The sequence below is a fragment of the Mytilus trossulus genome, chromosome 12 (assembly GCF_036588685.1).
Source record: "Mytilus trossulus isolate FHL-02 chromosome 12, PNRI_Mtr1.1.1.hap1, whole genome shotgun sequence".
NCBI lineage: Eukaryota > Metazoa > Mollusca > Bivalvia > Mytilida > Mytilidae > Mytilus > Mytilus trossulus.
In genome coordinates, this window is record NC_086384.1 from 42968119 (window position 1) to 42989861 (window position 21743).

General features: G+C 33.2%; 1 protein-coding gene across 1 annotated transcript in view; it reads left to right on the forward strand.

Moving 5' to 3' along the window:
* LOC134693454 (uncharacterized) overlaps positions 1-9299 on the forward strand; it is a 34811-nt gene extending 25512 nt beyond the window's left edge. The window contains exons 2-8 of the mRNA XM_063554282.1: positions 2678-2913; positions 3898-4035; positions 4462-4577; positions 5499-5583; positions 7253-7372; positions 8517-8626; positions 9224-9299. Coding sequence (XP_063410352.1) covers positions 2682-2913; positions 3898-4035; positions 4462-4577; positions 5499-5583; positions 7253-7372; positions 8517-8626; positions 9224-9253 — 831 coding nt within the window. The 5' untranslated portion in view covers positions 2678-2681 and the 3' untranslated portion in view covers positions 9254-9299. The remainder of the gene's footprint in view (positions 1-2677; positions 2914-3897; positions 4036-4461; positions 4578-5498; positions 5584-7252; positions 7373-8516; positions 8627-9223) is intronic.
* The last annotated feature ends 12444 nt before the right edge of the window (positions 9300-21743 follow it).

Consider the following 21743-nt stretch of genomic DNA (forward strand, 5'->3'; position numbering starts at 1 on the left):
GGCAATACAAGAACTTCGAACTTTTTACTTTTCCTGATATCAACATTGTTTTCTTCCAGGCTAAAAAGAAAACACGAGCGGATGATGTTTGTTGACCGTTAAGTCGATATATGTAAAACGAATCCTAAGTGTACGGAACATTTACACTGATAAAAACCAATAAAAACATTTATAAGTTTTTACTACTGGCAATACAAGAACCTCGAACTTTTGACTTTTGCTGATGTCAATCATTTTCTACCAGGAAAAAACACGTACAGATGATGTCCTGGTCATTGGCCCGAACATTTCTTACTTACTATATATATAGCCTTAAAAAGTTAAGTTTTGCAATACCACCTCACAGCCTTCCAGTCAACACCTTGTCGTGTAAGTAATACTTTTTTGAGATTGTACGTTTATACTTTAAATTTGATCATTAGTTAGAAAATATGTAGAAATTGTGAAATTTTATTGCCGATTTTTCAAGTTTTTATGGGGTACAAATATTCACCTTATGGTTTTTTATATTTTTAACAATAGGTTATTTATTTTCTGTTTGAAAGGAATTGTTTATTTCGGAAATAAACAAAATATATTTAAGAAATACTTGTTGCTGAATCTAATTCACTCAGTATATAATAAGCCATATCAATTTTAAGTTTTGTTCTTTTGTGGAACACAAAATTGATTGTTTCAACGCATTTAAATTTAAACAGTATTCTGGGTTTTAAAGTGGCAAACATTTAAAGTTTTATCACTTTTCTGAATTTTTGAAGAAACCAGTTTCTAATATTTTTAATAAATAAACAACATTGGTAAGTTATTTTCTATAAGTATCGCCTACAATCTTGTGCTGCTTCTTGTTCCTTTAGGATCAGATCATCGTTATTTTCAGCACATGTTTCTTGTCTTTGTAATTCTGTCAACAATCATTCTACTCTTTAATTACGCATTTGCAATTCGTCTAAGGAAGGTGGGATGGCGTATTTTTTTAATATACATTTGTCTCAAATGTTTACTTTCACAATCTTAAATAGAAATTTAAAAAAAAAAAAAAGAGATCCCGGTTTGGGATTTTTGGAATCCATCGAGATTGATTACCCTCTGAATAACATTTGCCCTTTTTGGAGTGAAGGATAAACACCAAATTATATTCATTGTAATAGGTTGTGTCAAATAGTTAATTTATTAAAAGATAACTACAATGTTTGTCGACATCTATATATCTATTTTACCTCTTACACATGTTTAGGAATATGACAGGTTATAAGACACTGCGTTAAGACCCTATATATTTGATATTAGATAAGTGGGCGTGTTTTGTTTTAATATTTGGTTATTAGGAGTATTGCATTCTTTGATAAAAACAACATTCACCAAAATAGCACTAAAATAGCAAATGAAAATAAATCCAAACACTGCATTATAGCTAACAAGTGGTTATTATAAAAAAAAAAAGAAGATGTGGTATGATTGCCAATGAGACAGCTATCCACAAAAGACCAAAATAACCCAGACATTAACAACTATAGGTCACCGTACGGCCTTCACCAATTAGTAAAGCCCATACCGCATAGTCATCTATAAAAGGCCCCGATATGACAATGTAAAACAATTCAAACTAGAAAACTAACGGCCTTATTTGTATAAAAAAAAATGAAAGAAAAACAAATATGTAACACATAAACAAACGACAACCACTGAATTACAGGCTCCTGACTTGGGACAGGTTATTGTTAACATTTGTATTTTGTAAATATCAATGGTAATAGGTTTTATTATATTGAAGACTTGATTACTTTAATAGGCCACTGTCTAAATGCTACATGTCGATAGTCGATAAAATAATAATCCCGCGGAGTAGAGCATTTCCAATAAGTGAACATATGGTATATTGGTCGCTTCTGCATTCTTTTTAAACAAAAGGTGGTACGAAAGCTCCCGCATTTATACGATATAATGCAAAGGGAAATATGTTTTAGGGGAAGTAATAGCACAATTACCCTATGATGTCATTCCAAAAAGAATAACGATTGTATTAATCAAACAAATCTCAAATCAATCAAAAATCGTTCAGAAAACATATATTCTTATAAATTCTAAATTTTAAAATAGAAGTGAATTGGCTGGTTCCAATCGGAAATATATTTTAACTGCTTATTCAAGTGAATAAATCCAATCATAATATGTGTATTCAGTTTTAAAATCTTGTCTTGCACCATTGCAATATATTCCCTTTAAAACTGGAAGATATAAGCGAAACAAATCATGTTTGAGTATTCGTTAAAAATTTAATGAACCCGTGTAAAGCAAATACCTTTCTTGATTCCCTCTGAGGCTTCGATTTTCACCGGTGATTCCTATCTTAATAAAACTTTATACTATCGTCACTCTAATTTGTAACAATGTTTGACCAATTTGATTAATGTTTCCTTCTTAATTTTTCGGGGAAACGTGTTTTTGAACGACACTAGAATGAAACGTTCAAAGAAATAAACAGACATACATGACGGAAGGTTTCAACTTTCATCCTAATAACTTGTAGCAATGATCATGCAATTTTTGATAAGTTTTTATCCTTATTTTGCGGAAAGACCTCCTTTTGAAACATCATATGAAAAAAAAAAAAAGTAAATGAAAAGGAGTTCATACAAAATTATTGACGTCATTCTTAACACATGTTTCTAATCTACAGGACAATGGTGATTCCGTATGTGATTGTTGTGCTATGTCTAGTGTCGCCATCAACTCAATTCAATGGAGTTAACAATTTTGGACAAGGATTGGGCAATACCCAAGTATTTGATGATGCAGAAAGCGCCTCTATTATTCAAACTGGAGACAGTTTTCCTGCCCAGATTTCTGTAGTAGATAGTCCCGATATAGGAGATGGAGGGGGTGGTGGATTTGGGGGTATTCTTATGATGGGACGTAAGTATTGTTCTTAATTGAAAGTATCCTTACTTGCATAAGATATCAATAGTAAATCGGAATTTGCAAAACCATGTCATCGAGGTTATCATCCAATCGAGAAGAATTATATATTTGATAGGTAAAAACTCCCTTGAGAGGGTCATACATTTTAATAATCAATGAAGAACTGAAAGAAATATTAATTGTATCTGTGTGTTATGTGTGTAATGTTCATGTTTTTGACATCTTTAAAACTTTAGTCAATGAAACAAATTTTACAGCAACAGTAATATTTTTCAAACTGTCATCTAACCAGAAGCTTCACAGCATTGGCCGTCTGTTTATTTTTAGAAATCCAATCTGTCATTCTGTTTATGTTTTAAGTCTAAAAATTCAATATTTTGGGGATATTACTTCCTGTTTGTTAAGAGATGCGTAAAAATTATCAGAATAGAAAATACAGGGAGAAGTTGGATATACCCTGTACACAACGATAACGAAAGTCATAGAATACAAAATGTCTAAAAAAATCCTCCTGCAATAGATACAAAAAGACAATATGATTTACAGCAACCAATGAAAACCACTGACAAGAAGGCTCTTGACCTAGGACAGGCATATGACTGTTGTATTGCGGGGTTCAATACGGTTGTGAAATCTCTATCTTCCTTTATCTATAAAAGGGATTAATTTAAACATATGTTAATGTTCAAAAGTATAGAAGGGTCTGAAGTTTTCGACTCAGTTACATATTCTCCCTTTGTGAGAGTGGTGAAACGGCGCAACATAATACTACACTTTCGAATTCGGTTGCAAAAGGATTTTACTCGTAAGATTGGCATAATGCACTTTCAGAACTTACTCAAAGACAAAAGAACAAAACGATTTGAGAGTCTGTTTTTATACATGAATTGTCTAATGCTCAACTCGACTAGTTGGTTATGATTCTTTCATTATTTTTTTATTATGACGCAAAATATATCTTATTTCTTTTAATTTCAGTTCCTCTATTACTCCTATTGGCGCTTCTCGGTGGAGGTACCGCACTCACAACTACGCCTGCTCCAGGCAGTGTTCCTGTCAGTGGATGTCCAGTTTGTTCCACGCCGGTACAGACAACATGTCCTACAACAACAACAAGTATGTACAAAAAGTTCGGTAATTTTAGGATTTTGATCTTTAATCTAAAACGCGAAAACCATAAGAATTAATTATCAACGTGTTTTAAAATTATTAAAATCAAGAAATAACCTTACTTGATGATCATAACAGAGAGTGAGAACAACAATTTCCCATAATCCTTTAGATTTTGACGTTTTAAACTTTTGTTTTTAATTCAGCTTTCGCTTTACTGTCATATTTCATTTAGTGTTTTTGAATACTTCATATATTATGTTTATGAATTCATTATATTGAAACGATTCAATACATAGCATATTAAATTGGGGCGGGAAATGGCGTTAAGAGCTTTTTAGCTTATGTGATTATCTTTCGATCCCTTATTCTTTATATTCAATTGTAAACCTAAAACATACTTCTATCTAATTTACAATCAAATATTCTTAGCACAATGCAGCCCTAAAGCAGCATGTCCAGCAGGTTTCGTGACTATTGCCAATGGTGATGCAAATAAATGTTACCTAGCAACAACAACTGCTGTGGGAAGTTTTGGCGCTGCAAGTGTAAGTTATTTTTTTACTCTATACACGTGAGTTATGTCATTCTTGTAAATGGACTGATGCTATATTTTTATGTGACTTTATTTTCAACCCCCTGAGATGCAGTGGCTTTCATTTGCTATCTGTTTATATCAAACTTGGTTTTCCTTTTTATGTTTATATATAGGTATAAGAAGATGTGGTATTAATGCCAGTAAGACAACTTTTCATCCAATTCACAATTTGTAAAAATAAACCGTTATAGTCAAAATACGGTATTCAACACCGTAGCTCACACCGAACAGTAATCTACAGAGTGCTCAAAATGACTAGTGTTTAACAATTCAAATGAGAATACGAAAGTCTAATATCTAAACATCAACCCAACAATGTTAGATCTGTAAATTTCTTGACATTTGAATTTTTAAGCTTTTTTAATTTCAGTCTTTTTAATGAGGCTATTCGGTATATGTTTTGCTCATTTGCTATATGCCGTATGATAAGGTCTAGTTGTAACTTTCAAATTGTATTGCAAGGTATATTCCATAATAATTAAATTCTGGATGTAACGCGTCTTCTGATTGGCTGACGTTATTTTGTAATGAGTCCATAGACATAATTTAGTCATGTGACCGTGACGTCATCAACGTTTTTTCATGATTTTCTTCGGTTTAAAATTGAATTTAGAATTAAATTATAAGAAATGACTGTAATATTTTTTCTGTCAATTCGAAATAACATAAAAAATGTGGTGCACACTGTTAAATAACCCGCTACGCGCGTTATTTAGTGTGCACAACATTTTTTTATGTTATTTCTTCATATACAAAAAAAAAATACAGTCATTCCTTAATTATTTCAGTATTTCTATCTGGCTAACTGTATATGTATATTTTTTCAATAGTGTTGATCGTTTTGAACCGATATACGATATATGCATTTCAGGCAGCGTGTGCTACTGCGGGAGGACAAATGTTTGAGCCTAGGTCGACAGCAGAACTTGATGCAGTGCGAACTTCTCTTATAGCCGGTACGTGTATCTTTTTAAAAAAAATGGTTAAATTTGTAAGATATTATTACCTTGTACAAAATGTAAATCATGCATACATAAATCACTATTTCTTTGCATGAAACGTTCAGATAAATCAACCACTAGTCTTATAAAATTTTCCACCTTTTTGCAAATATATGATACGAAATAGTTAACACGTTTTTATGCTGTTTACGTTACAAAATTTGCGAGCAACTATTTACAGCTTTCATGTTAATTTCACTTATTTTATTTAAACATAATAACATCAATGCGAGTAGTACATTTACGATAAAAACAAAAATCATGACATACTGTGGATACATTTATTTTCGTGGGTACCAATTTTCGTGGATTAAGAAAAAACTTGCATACTCGTGGATATTTAATTTCGTGGTTTTGCTGAAGTTTGCATAGAGGACATACAAACCTATAGAAAAATTATCATTCGTTGATTATTTAATTTCGTGGTTTGACTGTGCCAACGAAATCGACGAAAATTGGTATCCAACGAATAATAATGCATCCACATTAATTCAAAAAGTGTTTGATGTACTGGTGAAAAAGACAATTAATTATACGAATACTTGAGTTGAGCACCTGAGATCACTCCTAGTTTTTGGTGGGGTTCGTGTTGTTAATTCTTTAGTTTTCTATGTTGTGTTATGTGTACTATTGTTTTTCTGTTTGTCTTTTTCATTTGTAGCCATGGCGTTGTCAGTTTGTTTTAGATTTACGAGTTTGACTGTCCCTTTGGTATATTTCGTCCCTCTTTTATATTGATAGTAGAAGGGAAGGAATATATGTACGTATGACGAAACAAAGCAGAGCATATACATTTGCATTGACTATACAACGACATCGATATCTCAGGTTCATTCCAATGTTTTTATTTAATTGTTTATTGAACTTTGTCAGGTTTTATGGACCATTATTCTTTCTATGGCATGGGAACTATTGTTTGTTTGTTTGTCTTTTTCTTTTTTAGCCATGTCGTTTTCAGTTTATTTTCGATTTATGAGTTTGAATATTCTTCTGGTATCTTTTCTTTCTTAATACATGCCATTGCAACGAGGTTGATATTTGAAATTATTGTGTTAAAACTCATTTTCAAGTCCAATAAGGCCACGTGTCATTTGATGTACATTAGGGTTTTTTTTACAGATAAGTATCGTAAAATATAAGCCGCGAGCCACATTGTAAACCCTTTTGACGTGTGAGCGGTAACTATGTGAAGAAAATCCGACTATCTGTTAATTGTTCTATAACTGGTCTTTTTACACTTCCAAAGACCAGTCTAACGCTTGACAAACGCAAGCTTGATAACCTCTCCTCACACATTGAGACGTCACTGATGAGACAATGTTACGTCGCTGATAATGCTTGCTTTCATTTCAAAGCCGTAATACTCGAATAACGGAGCTACTGAGCAAGGTGACAAAGACGTAGAAAATTACGCTAAAAGTAAGATATAGGACTTGAAGTCACGCTCTTCTAAGCAACAATGATATTTTTCGTAACGATGTACAGAAATATTACATCCCCAAATTTATAAAGTCTGCTTCTGTTTGCAATAGGGATGGTTTGGCTTGTTTCACCTAACTCAAAATATAAATGTCAAAACGTATATATATATGACTGTTGATAAAACTATTGAATATATTTTCAGCGAGTAGTACGGGATCATTTTACCTTGGATTTTCCAGCATTAACGATATATTACAAGCCCCAGTAGGGTTTTACTCGGGTGCCGGACTTCCATTTAATGCTGTTACAACATCTCCGGCTTGTAAGTTAAATATGTCTTGCACATCTACATGCACTTAGGAATTTTTGAGAAAATGAATTATTCAGACAACAGTATTTAAGAAAAACCGGCTGAGTGCGCACTCTTATTTGAACTATACTGTACGCCCTTAAACAATGAGCTTTCCCAATACCGCATAGTCAGCTATAACAATCCCCAAATTGCCACATTTGAAACAATTCAAACGAGAAAATATGTGTTGCAAATTTGCACGCTCTTGTACAATGCCTTATAAGTTTCGGATTATTAGAACTGTCCCGACAACGGAAGCGTATATGTTCATTGCATACGTTTGCTTAAACCTATTATATGTTTCTAAACAAAAGTTCACCTAAAATGTATTTCTTGTATGAAAAAAAACCACACACTTCAAGTATGATGCACTTTACTTTTTTTTGGTGTAATCATAAAAAAAAAAACTCTTGTATGAAAATTTGCTTTGTTTTACCCACAATGAAAGTATAAATAATTATAGTTTACAAATATGTAATACAATAACAAACGACCCATTCCAAACATAATATCAAATTTGAAGATGCTTCAACTCAATATCGATGTTTTGGTCTTAGATCTTAATATAACAATGCATATACATATTAATTTGATGTTTTGATAACGTGTTAATTTGCATTGCGGGTAATGTATGCATTGCAGATCATAGCAGGAGACAATAACCTGTCGATGCGCCATATTTCACTCATTTTCGACTTCATGCGATTACTTCAATATTTGTTGTTACATGTATTTACCTTAATCTGCCTCATACTAAGCAATAAATGTTGAATTTCGAAAAAAGTAAAATCACAAAAATACTGAACTCTGAAGAAAATTCAGTAAGGAAAGTTTCTAATCAAATGACCAAACCAAAAGTCCAGACAAATCAAACAACAGTCATATTTCCTGACTTTAAACATTCATTTTCTTAATATGTAGGAAAAAAAGTGAATTGAACCTGGTTTTATAGCTAGCTTAACCTCTCAATTGTATGACAGTCGTATCAAGTTCCAGTATATTAACAAAGATGCGCGAACAAAACAAACAGAAATAACAGGTAAACATAATTTGTAATATACAGCAGTCAACATTGTTTTATAATCATAATCACCAAAAATACTGAATGTTACAGTTACTACTGCCGCCGCTAATTGTGTTACTGTTGCAAGAACTGGAGGTTATCAAGGCGGAGTTTGTACTACTGCAGGAGCTAATGTAGGAGCACTCTGTGAAGCGAGATTGGTAAGTCAATAAATAAGAAGAGGTATGAGGACCAATAAGACAACTCTCCATCCAAATAAAAAATCCTTGAAATATGCTCCAGTATTATCAGCCGAAAGAGAAGAGCAATTAAAATACTTAATTTTATTGCGTTTACAATATATATGGCATTTTTTTTAAAGATTATAGATCGAATGCCTGCAGTTTCATAGTTTGTTTCTGAAGTAAGAGAAGAAAGTTCATGGGTATGCCCAAAATCTTGACATGTGATTTGCAGTTAGCCAATCAGAATAACGTATTATAATGAAACATACATCTAATGTAATTATAAGGAGTTATATTTCAGGCGATTTATTTGTAGTTGTCTTGGTGTATATAGTAACAACTTCCATTTTCCAAGACTAAGCTTTATTTGTATACAAAAGCGTCGTGATTGGTTATAAATATCTTAAACAATTGCAATTCAACCAATGGCATTGATAACTGATATTAGCTTTTACGGAACAGGAACTGTGAATAGTTTACCTTTAGATCATTTGTTCAAGAGTACATATTTTTCTAATAGGGTTGTATCAAATTGATTTAGACTTTAATTCTTTTTTTGTTTTATATTTACAGGATAAAGTCAACTGTGTGTGTCCCTCATAGTCCGTCGGAGAAACTTTTTTATTTCAATAAATCATCTTGTTCCTTTTTTTCTAATGTTTTTAAGCATCTCTACGTATTACAGAGCCTACCACTGAAATCAATAGGCATCAGTATAGACAATTCTAATTTTGATATTTTAAAACAGAAACAAAATCGGAAACTATGATAATGTCATTTGAATTGTTCAAATATCGCCGATCGTCAACATTTGTACTATCGATTACTCAATAGATACATTAAACTGTTTGCATACATTAACTTATTGGTATTTTTATCAGCACCAATTAATGAAGCCTTGAACGTGTATTTGCTGAAAGCTTTCGGAACTGTGGGTTGTCAATGCTCTTTAACTTCATACTTCATTTTGTCTTTTTAACTTTTTGATTCGAGCATCATGTAGACCAAAAGTGCGTCTTGTGTAAAGCATGTTTAGCCTGCTATCTTTTATGGGTTTATTAACATCTCATAACGCATTTTGAAATTGAGAATACGTCTAAAAGCATGAATAAATAGTCTAATTCGGTAGGTCACTTTCATGAAAGGGAAGGGGATTGTAGTAACGACGTAAGGAATAACCGTTTCACAAATAATATCGTATATGATCCTTATGTCGTAACTACAATCCCCTTCCCTTTACTGAATGTGACCTACTGAATCAGACTATTTACCGGATTTGTTATCATATAAGCATCAATACGGTTGCCACATGTGAAGCAAGATCTGCTTACCCTTTCGTAGCACCTGAGATCACCCGAAGTTTTTGGTGGGGTTCCTGCTGTTTATTCTTAAGTTTTCTATGTCGTGTCTTGTGTACTATTGCTTGCCTGTTTGTTCCTTTTTATTTTAAGCCGTCGTTGTCATCTTATTTTCGATTAATCAGTTTGACTGTCCCTTTGGTATCTTTCGTCCCTCTTTTGAAAGTCAAGACAAGCGATTAATGTGTTGTAGTATACATTCACTAATAGGTTTTCACAATATTGAAGAGACCAAAATGATATAAAACTTGATTTACCACTTGTACTTTAATTCAATTACTGCTGACGTTGGTGTTTACCTGTTCACCAAGAAAAACTTAAATAAATATGTCAAATTATCTCCATAGTACTGTTTTAAATGTCTTTCCTTCTTCAGCGCACATGACTCTAACTAGCCACATGGCGGTTGTCTTGAAAGAAACAGGAACTGCTCATCTTTCCAGAACACCTGTGTTCACCTCCGGCGTTTTTGGAGTCAGAGCTGGTCGTTGATGTGTAAACTTTCAAGTTGTTGTGTTATATGTCGGTTGTCTGTGTATCTGTTGATTTGGTGTTTTCATGTTTGTTCTTTGTCTTTTTGACACTTTGTATATAAATAACATATGATATGAGTGCCAATGAGACAATTCTCATATCCAAGTGATAATCAGAATGGTTACAACTCCTCAATTTAATAACTATTCCTTTTATGAGAGGAACATTCCCAGTGATATCGAGTACTAGTATTTTTGTTCAAATGGGCACATCTTTATATTATTTAAAGAACTTTTTCCCAAAAATCTAAACATCTATCTGGTATTATATGTCAACACATGTCCAAGATTTTTTTGTATTCCTTGACATTAAACTTGTTATTTATATATATTCTTACAAATTAGACCACCTCTCTTTACGAAGAGTTGTTTTAAATATGAGGAATTTCCCCCCTTTTACAATTTAAGTTTTTTATGTTTCTTTTTACAACAGTTAAATTACCATTTGTCTGAGGAACAGTCTCTAATTAAGGAATAATTAGTAATTGATTAAAAGGGTTGTTCCTAACCTGATAATATATTCTAAGTTTCTGCAATTACAGGTCAAAGTACGGCCTTCAACACAAGGCTTTGACCTAGAACAAACAGCAAGCTATAACGGGCACCAAAATTAATGGTGTAAAACAATTAAAACAGGAAAATCAAAGATATATACAAATGGAGAAATACATAAGAACCACACCTACAAACGACACTTACAATGAACAGAACAACAGACTCGGGACCGGTGCACACATGTACAACGGGTATGGATAGTTTTGTTCCGCCAGCAAACAATATTGCAGTTGAAACCAACACCTCTCCTTCTGTGTATTTTTTTTTCAAACTTCTCAGCATGATTTTCCAGGGTAATTGAAGAAAGGGGTAAGGGACCTAATTTTAATATGCTATATGCTGGGATCACTATTAATATTTTTAATATTTACAAAAAAACAGCGCGGGAAATAGACATGATTACTTTCCCGGATGCATGAAGCTGTAATATAAGAACAAAAATCCGGTTGGATAAAATTATGTGCGGGCGGGTACGTCGATCAAGGATTTAAATTGTTGTGGCATAATGTGATCTTTTCCTTTGACTTTATAAATGTGAAATATTTTGTTAACTGTTGTGTTATAATTATGACCATATCAGTGATAATTCAGGTAATTACCGAAGTGCTGACGTTAAACTTGTCCTGGTGATACCCTGGGGGTAGAAAGCATCTGCTAGCGATGGTATCGACTTAGTGGTTGCAAATAAACTAATCATGGATACCAGGATTGTATTTTTAACGCTTAACACGCGTTTCATCAACAAAATTCTCATTAGTGACGCTCAAATACAAAATGTTAAAAACCAAACAAAGTACAAAGAAGAAGAGCACTGAGGGATCAAAATTCCTATTGGCATAATGAGCAATACCTATATCGTATAGTAAGCTATTAGCATTTTATATCTGCCACTTATATATTTCTAAATGTCTGAGATTGTGAACGGTAGTAAAAATATCAAACACATATTATTAGAGTCAAACTGTGTCAATCTGTTACTAATAATTTTGCAATTACCGACAATAAGCATTTGTTCAATAAACATTGATCGTGAAAAGTGTACGTTGCTATTTACTTTTTTTGGGGGTATGGGGGACAGCTTATAAAAAAAAAGATGTGGATATTATTGCCAATGAGACATCTATCCACAAAAGACTAAAATGACACAAACATAAACAAATATAGGTCACCGTACGGCCTTCAACAATGAGCAAATCCCATACCGCATATAGTCAGCTGAAAAAGGCCCCGATCAGACAATGTAAATTAATTCAAGCTAGAAAACTAACGGCCTTATTTATGTAAAAAATTAACGAAAAACAAATATGTGACACACAAACAAACGACAACCACTGAATTACAGGCTCCTGACTTGGGACAGGCACATACATATCTAACGTGGCGGGGTTAAACATGTTAGCGGGATCCCAACCCTCCCCCTAACCCGGGACAGTGGCATAACAGTACAACATAAGAACGAACTATAAAAATCAGTTGAAAAAGGCTTAACTTATCAGATAGACAAAAAATAAAAGTGGACGTGGCCGGGTACTTATACATCCCGACACAAAAAAGAACAGATCTGAGAGTACTCGCAGTTATCTGACAGCTAGTTCAAAGCCATTAACAACTAGTCTTGATTAGTTATTAATAGGTTAAAAAGTTAATATACATTCACAACAACACATTTAAAGATGTATAATGTTATCATTAATAAAGCTCGTTGTAGGCCTAAAACAATGAGTTAAACATTTCTTGTAAATAATAATTAGTTTAATTGAACTACATTTAAGTAAGATATACAAGTCTAACGACATTCTTTATGTTTGTCTGGGATTCTTCTTCTTACGTTAATCCCTCCAATATTGGAGTACTTGGAAATAAATCCAATATAATCATAAAATTATTGTTAAAATCACTAAAATATACGGTAGTCGAATAATCCTCCGCCAGTAGAATAGTGTATTTACATCCACTAGTGCAAAGTTAAAAATTCTGTCCACAGGTAATAACTTATTCAAATGTCCATTTAAAATAGTTAAAATCTAAAACAACATATTATCTGTAAAATCATAGAATTTTACTTGTTTTTATATCACACAGCGATCGACAGACTCACAATAGACTATAATCATTAAGCCTTCTAACATGCACAGCATAGCAATATTCTCTAGAGATTACTTCAATTGTTCGAAGAAATTTCTTGTCATTTGGCAATAAGTGATTATTAATATTCCGATACGCTAATAAAACCAATAATTGAAACAAGCTCTTAGTTCCAATGTCTAGTATGCGCAACTTCATTTTGTAAAAAAAGGTTTCCTTTCTGCAGATAGTAGTGGTATACATCCATGCAAATGTGTACACGTTCGCAAGAAAGAGTTTGCGTTTGTTAAATGTAAGCATTTCGTCGTCGGAATAGATCTCATTGAACTTTTACCAAAAGGCTCAATACCACAAAAAAGTTGGGATTGGGTTTGGGGGTTATTGTATCAACAGTTAAAGAAGAAACGGTCAAAGGAGATAAAAAAAAAATAAAAAAAATAAAAACAGGCCTTTTTAATAGTTTCCGGAAGAAAACTGTTGTGTAAAAAGTAAAATCACAAAAATACTGAACTCAGAGGAAAATCAATTTGGAAAGTCCATAATCACATGGCACTCTCTGGGTTTGCACCACAAAATTCTATATAACAAAGGGAGATTCCCAACAAATTCATAAACTACGGGTCCAAAAAAGAGGCAAAAACAGAAATTGATTCAAGTTTCTAGACAATAGCTTGTGTTTATTTGTATATGATGTCTTACCCAAAAAGGGAGGCTGAGATTGAGTGTGTGGTAATAACCATTGAGGGAGGGCGGAGGGTCATAATTTCTTTGGGTTTTCTTTATTTTTAGTTTTCCATTTTTTCCCATTTATTACATTATTTAGGATTTAGCAACAAACAGGAATTGTAAATTATTATATATAACAGATTATCTTAGTATTGCGCAACAACACAGTATTGCGCAACAACACAGTATTGCGCAACAACACAGTATTGCGCAACAACACAGTATTGTGCAGTAGCAATAAATCTTTAATTGCACAAAATTGTAAAATAGCTCAGTATTGCAAAATAACATATTATTGCGCAATAGCACAGTATTGCAAAATAACATATTATTGCACAAAAGCACAGTATTGCGCAGCAAGAAATCAAAAACTTTATAATTGCAGCTCAATTATATGCTGAATCGTATTGTGGATTTAGATTTTTGAATTTTGGCTATATTTTTTAATTAATCCACATAAAGGTTTGAAGGGTTCACATTTAAAATTTGTGTTATTTCAACTGAAACTAAATTTGTGTGTGTTTTATATGCTGAATCTCACCATGATGTCATATTTTTTATATCAGGCCAAACTAAATAATTCAATATTTCATTTCAAAAGATCTTTGAAACATTTATTTTGTGTCAGAAATCTATATCACCATCCAAATCAAAACAGTATAAAGCTGTAATATTTGTCCGAACTTGCCCCTTCTATAAGAGAAAAACAACGAAACAACAGAACAACAGAACATTGAAGTGCAGCAAATACTACATCATCGTTCATTTCTGAAAAAAATCCAAACATAACATCGCGCGATTGTGATAACTACACGATTACTTCTGAATAAATGACTAGCTTAATATCTAGTCATAAGTTTAATTTTCATGTAGAGAAAGTTATGTGTTAGACTGGTTCCCGATCGCAATACTCTGTATTTTACACATATATAGATAAAGACTGGTTCCCGATCGCAATATTGAGTTTGCTATACATATTTGAATAATGACTGGTTCCCGATCGCAATATTCTGTATTTTACACATATATATACCAATAAAGACTGGTTCCCGATCGCAGTATTCAGTTTGTTATATATATATAAAAAAAAGTCTTGACCTTAAAACATATCACAAGATAGGAGCACCTAAGATGAAAAAGGGCAATAATCCAAATTTATTACCGTATGGCGAAAGTGATCCATTAAAGGTCATGGGTCAATGTCAGCTGAGTTTCGAGACACAAAGTACAATTGACTGTGACACTTTCTTCATAGTTGAAGGAAATCATGGAGCTTTATTATGATATTCATTTGCAAGCAAGCTAGGGCTTGTAAAGATAATAAACCAAATTACAGATCCTAAAGAAAAATATCCAAAATTATTTCAAAGCATAGGCAATACAAGGGAAAACCAATCAAATTGCACATCAATGAAGATGTTAAACCAGTAGCGCAGAGACACCGCAGGACACCATTTCACCTGCGTGATAAGGTTGAAAAAGAACTAAAAAAATTACAGGAACAAGATATCATTAAAAAAATAGAAGATACATCTACACCTTGGGTATCGCCGATAGTGACCCCACCCAAGAAAAACCCAGATGAAATAAGACTGTGTGTTGATATGCGTCAGCCAAATAAAGCTATATCCCGTGAACGTCATCTTTTACCAACTAAAGATGAACCTATACATGACTTAACTTGAGTAAAACTCTTCACAAAGCTGGACCTACGGTCAGGATATCACCAGCTGGAACTCCGTCCTTCGTCTCGTTATATAACAACATTTAGTACACATGCAGGTTTTTTTCGCTACAAATGTCTGAATTTTGGCATATCATCAGCGTCAGAAATTTTCAAAGAAGTAATACGCAACGTTATAAGTGGTATACCTGGCCTCACGGTCATAAAACTTTCGAGCATGATTTTTGTACTCAGACTCGAAAATCAACCAATCAAATTGCTGGATTTCATGTTTCGAGCATGATTTTTGTGCTCCGAGCACTGAGCAAAGTTTTATGCCTTCAAGGCCAGGAGTTAAAAACATTTCCGACGACATAATCATATATGGCAGATCACAAGCAGAACATGATAAAGCATTAGATGCCACATTCAAGAGATTACTTGAAAACGGACTAATTTTAAATCTTGAAAAGTGTGAGTTTAATAAAAATCAAGTAGTGCTCTTTGGAGTTACATTTTCGAAAGAAGGCATTTCGCCAGATCCAAAGAAGGTTAGCGCAATCAAAGAAATGTCTCCACGGAAAAACGTACCAGAACTACGTAGCTTTCTAGGTATTACTACATACTCATCTAGATTCATACAGAATTATGCAACATTATGTGAGCCGTTAAGAAGACTAACACGCCAAGTACAAACTGGAACTGGGACTCTGAACAAGAAGCAGCTTTCGAAAAGTTGAAATGTGAACTATCTAGTGACACTGTCATAACATATTATAATCCAAAACATGAGATTGAAATTTTAGTAGGTGCCAGTCCTGTTGGGCTCGGGGCAATAATGTCACAAGAAGGAAACACTGTAGCTTATGCAAGCAGGAGTCTTACTGACACTGAAACAAGGTACAGCCAAGCTGAACGAGAAGCTCTCGCTATTGGTTGGGCATGTGAACACTTTGATATGTATATAAGAGGTGCACCAAACGTGAACATTATAACTGATCACAATCCACTAAAGCGTATTTGGCAGAAATCAAAGCCACCACTGAGAATTGAACGTTGGGATTTGAGATTACAACTTTACAAACTGAAGATAACATATCGACCAGGAAGTGAAAATCCTGCAGACTTTATGTCGAGACACCCATCAGACAACCCTGTCAAATCCCGAGAACAATCTATAGCAGAACAGTATGTGATACTTGTTATGTCCGAAGCAGTCCCTCGTGCAATGACATTTGATGAAGTTAAAATGGCTTCTTGAAAGGACAAAACTATTCAAAAGGCAATAGAATTCGTAAGAACTGGACAATGGTTTAAAATCAAAAACATTACAGATCTGGAAATTGACATTGAGGAACTACAAGCATTAAGGAGCATCAGCGGTGAACTTGTAACCTATGGTGACACTATTTTACTGAGAGACAATCGTATTGTACTCCCATCTGAACTCCGTGTGCGAGCTGTTAACATTGCGCATGAAATTCATCAGGGTATAACCAAAACCAAAGCATTCTTACGTTCCAAGATATGGTTTCCAGGACTTAACGACAGAGTTGATAATGCAATTAAAGACTGTTCAGCATGTCAATCTGTTACACACACCAACAGAATTGAACCGTTAAGAATATCTGAATTGCCAGAAAAGCCATGGGCAAATTTGAGTGCTGATTTTTTTGGTCCATTACCTAGCGGAGACCTCTTATTCGTTATTCCAGATGAATATTCACGTTATCCAGTAGTTGAAGTAATAAAATCGGACTCTGCTTCAACTGTTATTCCTGTTTTTGACAAAGTTATATCTACTTTCGGAATTCCTAAAGTAATCAAAACAGATAATGGTCCTCCGTTTAACTCTCATGCATTCAGACATTATGCTGATAATACTGGATTTGAACACCGCCGTGTAACACCGTTATGGCCGGGTGCCAATGCCCAGGCTGAATCATTTAACAAACCGATGATGAAGACAATTAAAGCAGCTCATGTAGAGAGAAAAAGCTGGAAACAAGAACTATTTAAATTTATCCGACAATTTAGAGCAACGCCACACACAAGCACAGGTTATCCGCCGTTTCAGTTATTATTCAACCGGGAACCTGTAACTAAACTTCCACAAGTGAACAAACCAAACAGTACCAACAAACAAATGGATGAAAATGCACGACAAAATGATGAAAATGAAAAAAGCAAAATGAAAAAGCAATTTGATGAGAGAAATCATGCAAAGCCGAGTAATGTTGAAATAGGAAATTACGTGTTGAGAAAGACCGATCGTAAAGAAAACAAACTAACACCAGCATACGATCCAAATCCGTATAGTGTAATAAAAAAGAAAGGAAATATGATCACCGCTACAAATGGAGAGAAAGAAATCACTAGAAACTCGTCGAAATTCAAAAAGGTGAACCGTCCACCCATCCAAAACGATAATGAAATTGAAGAACAATTTGAAAATATAATACCGTCAAATATTCAAGATCAAACACCACCTTCTTCAGGAACGGATTAACAGTCAACTACTCCGCAACAAAGTGAAAGACCAGTGCGACAAAAAACATGTTCCTAAATATTTAGAAGACTATGTGCGTTACTTCTGATCAAACCATTGAAATTCATTCCGTGTGCATGGGGCATAATAATCCTCTATAACTATATCAGTGAAGTCAGTGCATGGGGCTTTTGTTGATTATATTTAGTATCATTTAGAATAGTATAGTAGTGAAATTAGACACTAGTTTGTTAGCAATCATTCTGTGGATTCTAGTCAAGAAACTCTAGTCAGAACATTTGAACGTTATATGATAGAAAATTTGAAATCCATTTTTATGACAATCAAAGACTTAATTTCATTCTTTAGATAGATAATTTCAACAACAACAAAAATGTTTAATGTTTAATATTTCAATTATTTTTAAATGAAAATTATTTCTTTATTTAAGTTGAGGAAAAACTACACTATCGCCTTATAGATCATTTCAGTTCCTGATCGCAATATGCAGTTTTTTATACATATATAAATAAAGAATGGTTCCCGATCACAATATTCAGTATGTTACTCATATATCATTATGTACCTCGTGACAGTGTATGACTATCAGATAAGACCTGGCATGTAGTAGCGGGAACCAGGATAGTAATGCAGTATATCGATCAATAATTCTTATATGATTTGCATATCTATAAATACTCGAATTGGATTGGTCAATTGGATTTTTTCTCAAAATTTACACTTCGATAAATTGTTTCCGAAACTACTTTTGTAATCTATTCATGCGCGATACACATTCGTGCAGGGATACTGGGATTTTCAGCAAGTTGAGATTATAAAACAATTGCACAACAGTTGTTTTCTATTTTAATGCATGCATAACAAAAAAAAATAAAAATAAAATAAAAGCACTAAAGCTTCGAAAATGTCTAAAAATAAAATTAAAATTAAATTCCGGGAAATTTCTCGAATGGTTTGGCGAATTTACGTCATGGCAAAACACGACGTCATACGATTGAAAACTTTCAGACGGAAGATTATTTCTTTACTGGTACGCTTCAAATTCGGATTGTATCTAATAAAAATGAAGTTTTTGAGGTAGGTGCTAGTTCATTTTAGATTCTGTTGCATTTATCGAACATTTTAAAAGATTTATAGAAAGTCAAGATGGCGGCGTAATCCTTGGTTACGACATGCCATTGTGCTTCTGATGGTACATATAATAGCCATCAAAGTAATAACGTAAATTAATAATCGCGTATGTTTAGCTGAAGAATTATAAGGATTAAACACATCTTTTCTAGAGGTTATTGATGTGTAAACCGGGTCTCTAATAACATTAACGGTACCAATTTTTTTGCACCAGATGCGCATTTCGACAATACATGTCTCTTCAGTGATGCTCGTGGCCAAAATATTTGAAATCCAAAGCTTATATAAAAGATGAAGAGCTATAATCCAAAAGGTCCAAAAAGTATAGCCAAATCCTAAAAGGAATCAGAGCTTTGCATGAGGGAGATACATTCCTTAATTTGTAATAATTTCTAACATTTTGTAACAGCAAATTTTAATAACACAAAAAATCCATATTTTCATGCCAGTACCGAAGTACTGGCTACTGGGCTGGTTATACCCTCGGGGACTAACAGTCCATCAGCAGAGGCATCGACCCAGTGGTAGTAATAACATTAACGGTACCAATTTTTTTGCACCAGATGCGCATTTCGATAATACATGTCTCTTCAGTGATGCTCGTGGCCAAAATATTTGAAATCCAAAGCTTATATAAAAGATGAAGAGCTAGAATCTAAAAGGTCCAAAAAGTATGGCCAAATCCTAAAAGGAATCAGAGCTTTGCACGAGGGAGATACATTCCTTAATTTATAACAATTTCTAACCATTTGTAACCTTCGGACTTTTATTCAGTTTGTGAGTTAACCGCCCCGGTTTATACATCAATAACCTCTATAAAAAATGTGTACAATCCTATTATATGTTGACATTAAAAAGCAAGTTGTACAATATTGACCTAATGTTCCTGGTTCATAAGTTAACATTAATTTTATCTAATAAATCCGATATCCGTTTTTTACATACTTCTGGTTAGTAGATTAATTATAATATTGTAAGGTAAACATGTCTATTTGGTAGAGTTATCTAACTCTGACCTCATTTATGTCACTGCTGGTGGAGATTTATTTCCCCGAGGGTATCACAAGCCCAGAAGACGGTTATTTTTGTGCTGACATGAATTATCATTTACATTGTTATATTTATAAATTAACTGTTTAACAAAATTTTGAAATTTTGAATTATAAGGCTTTTCTACCTCAGGCATAGATAGCTAGATTTGGCAAAACATTTATAAATTTTGGTCCTGAATGCTCTTCAACTTCGTACTTCATTTGGCCTTTTAAACTTTCTTGGCTTCGAGCGTCACTGATGAGTCTTTTGTAGACGAAACGCGCGTCGGGCGTATATACAAAATTTAGTCCTGATATCTATGATGAGTTTATTTACCTGGTTCATTGATCAAGAAAAATTAAAAACAACACTTTATAAACCGTATTCGTTTAATTGCTTTTATCTAATCACTTTTCTAGATTAGCTTTTATCGGGTATCCTCAGACCTGAATATATGTTTATTTGTCAAATTCAAGTGTTATAGGGTATTGTAAAGTGAACATTTTCATGTTTTAGATGATTCATTTTACCCTTATCTCTTATTATTGAGGTTCATTGGTCGAAGTTGAAGTTTTCAGTACCGAATCAATTTACCTTGATCATATTCCAATTGATTATTGAATATTGAACTTTTGATACCATTTTCTCCTAAAATCTTGAAATTCCCAAAGAATTATTGTACATATTAGGAGTTAATACGTCAAGAATATTTTAAGAATGGTTTTACCAACAAACAAAAACAAAGAACCAAAATTCAGAGTTAAAATGTCTACAATATCGACCCTATCGAAAAAAAAAATATTGGTTGACAAACTCAAAGGTTAAAACAAAAGTTTCAATCTTGTTAATAATAATATTTACTGAAAAAGAATGACAAATAGAATACGATCCACGACACTTAATTTCTAAAAGTAGTAGGAAAACGAAAAGCAAAGATCCAGTGTTTTATTTCTTTTTTATATCGAAAAAAATTACCTTTACAATAAAAAATTAAATGCAGTTTCGACTCTTGAAAGCTTTTAATGATATTGAAAATTTAGCTTTTAATTTCTTTCACATTAATGCGTGCTAGTCCTTTTCATGTTGAAGAATATTGTTTATTTTTCGCATAAATCAAAAGTTTTAAGAAAAATAATATTACTTTACAACTTTACTTTTCAAATATTTCCCAATCGAGTATCACTGAATAAACTCATCATAGATACCAGGAATAAATTTTGTATATACGCCAGAAGCGCGTTTCGTCTACATAAGAATCATCAGTGACGTTCGAATCAAAAAAAGTTAAATAGGCCAAATAAAGCACGAAGTTGAATATACCATTACCATTCTATGTATCATGCATAAATAAATGAATTGTATCACATTTGTCATTTCGGGTCTTTAATACATGACAACGTGGCATGGATTTTTCTTATTATTGGAGGCTATACTATGACCTATTGTTATAGATAAAAAGAGGGACGAACGGTATAATATCGACACTCATAATTTGAAAATC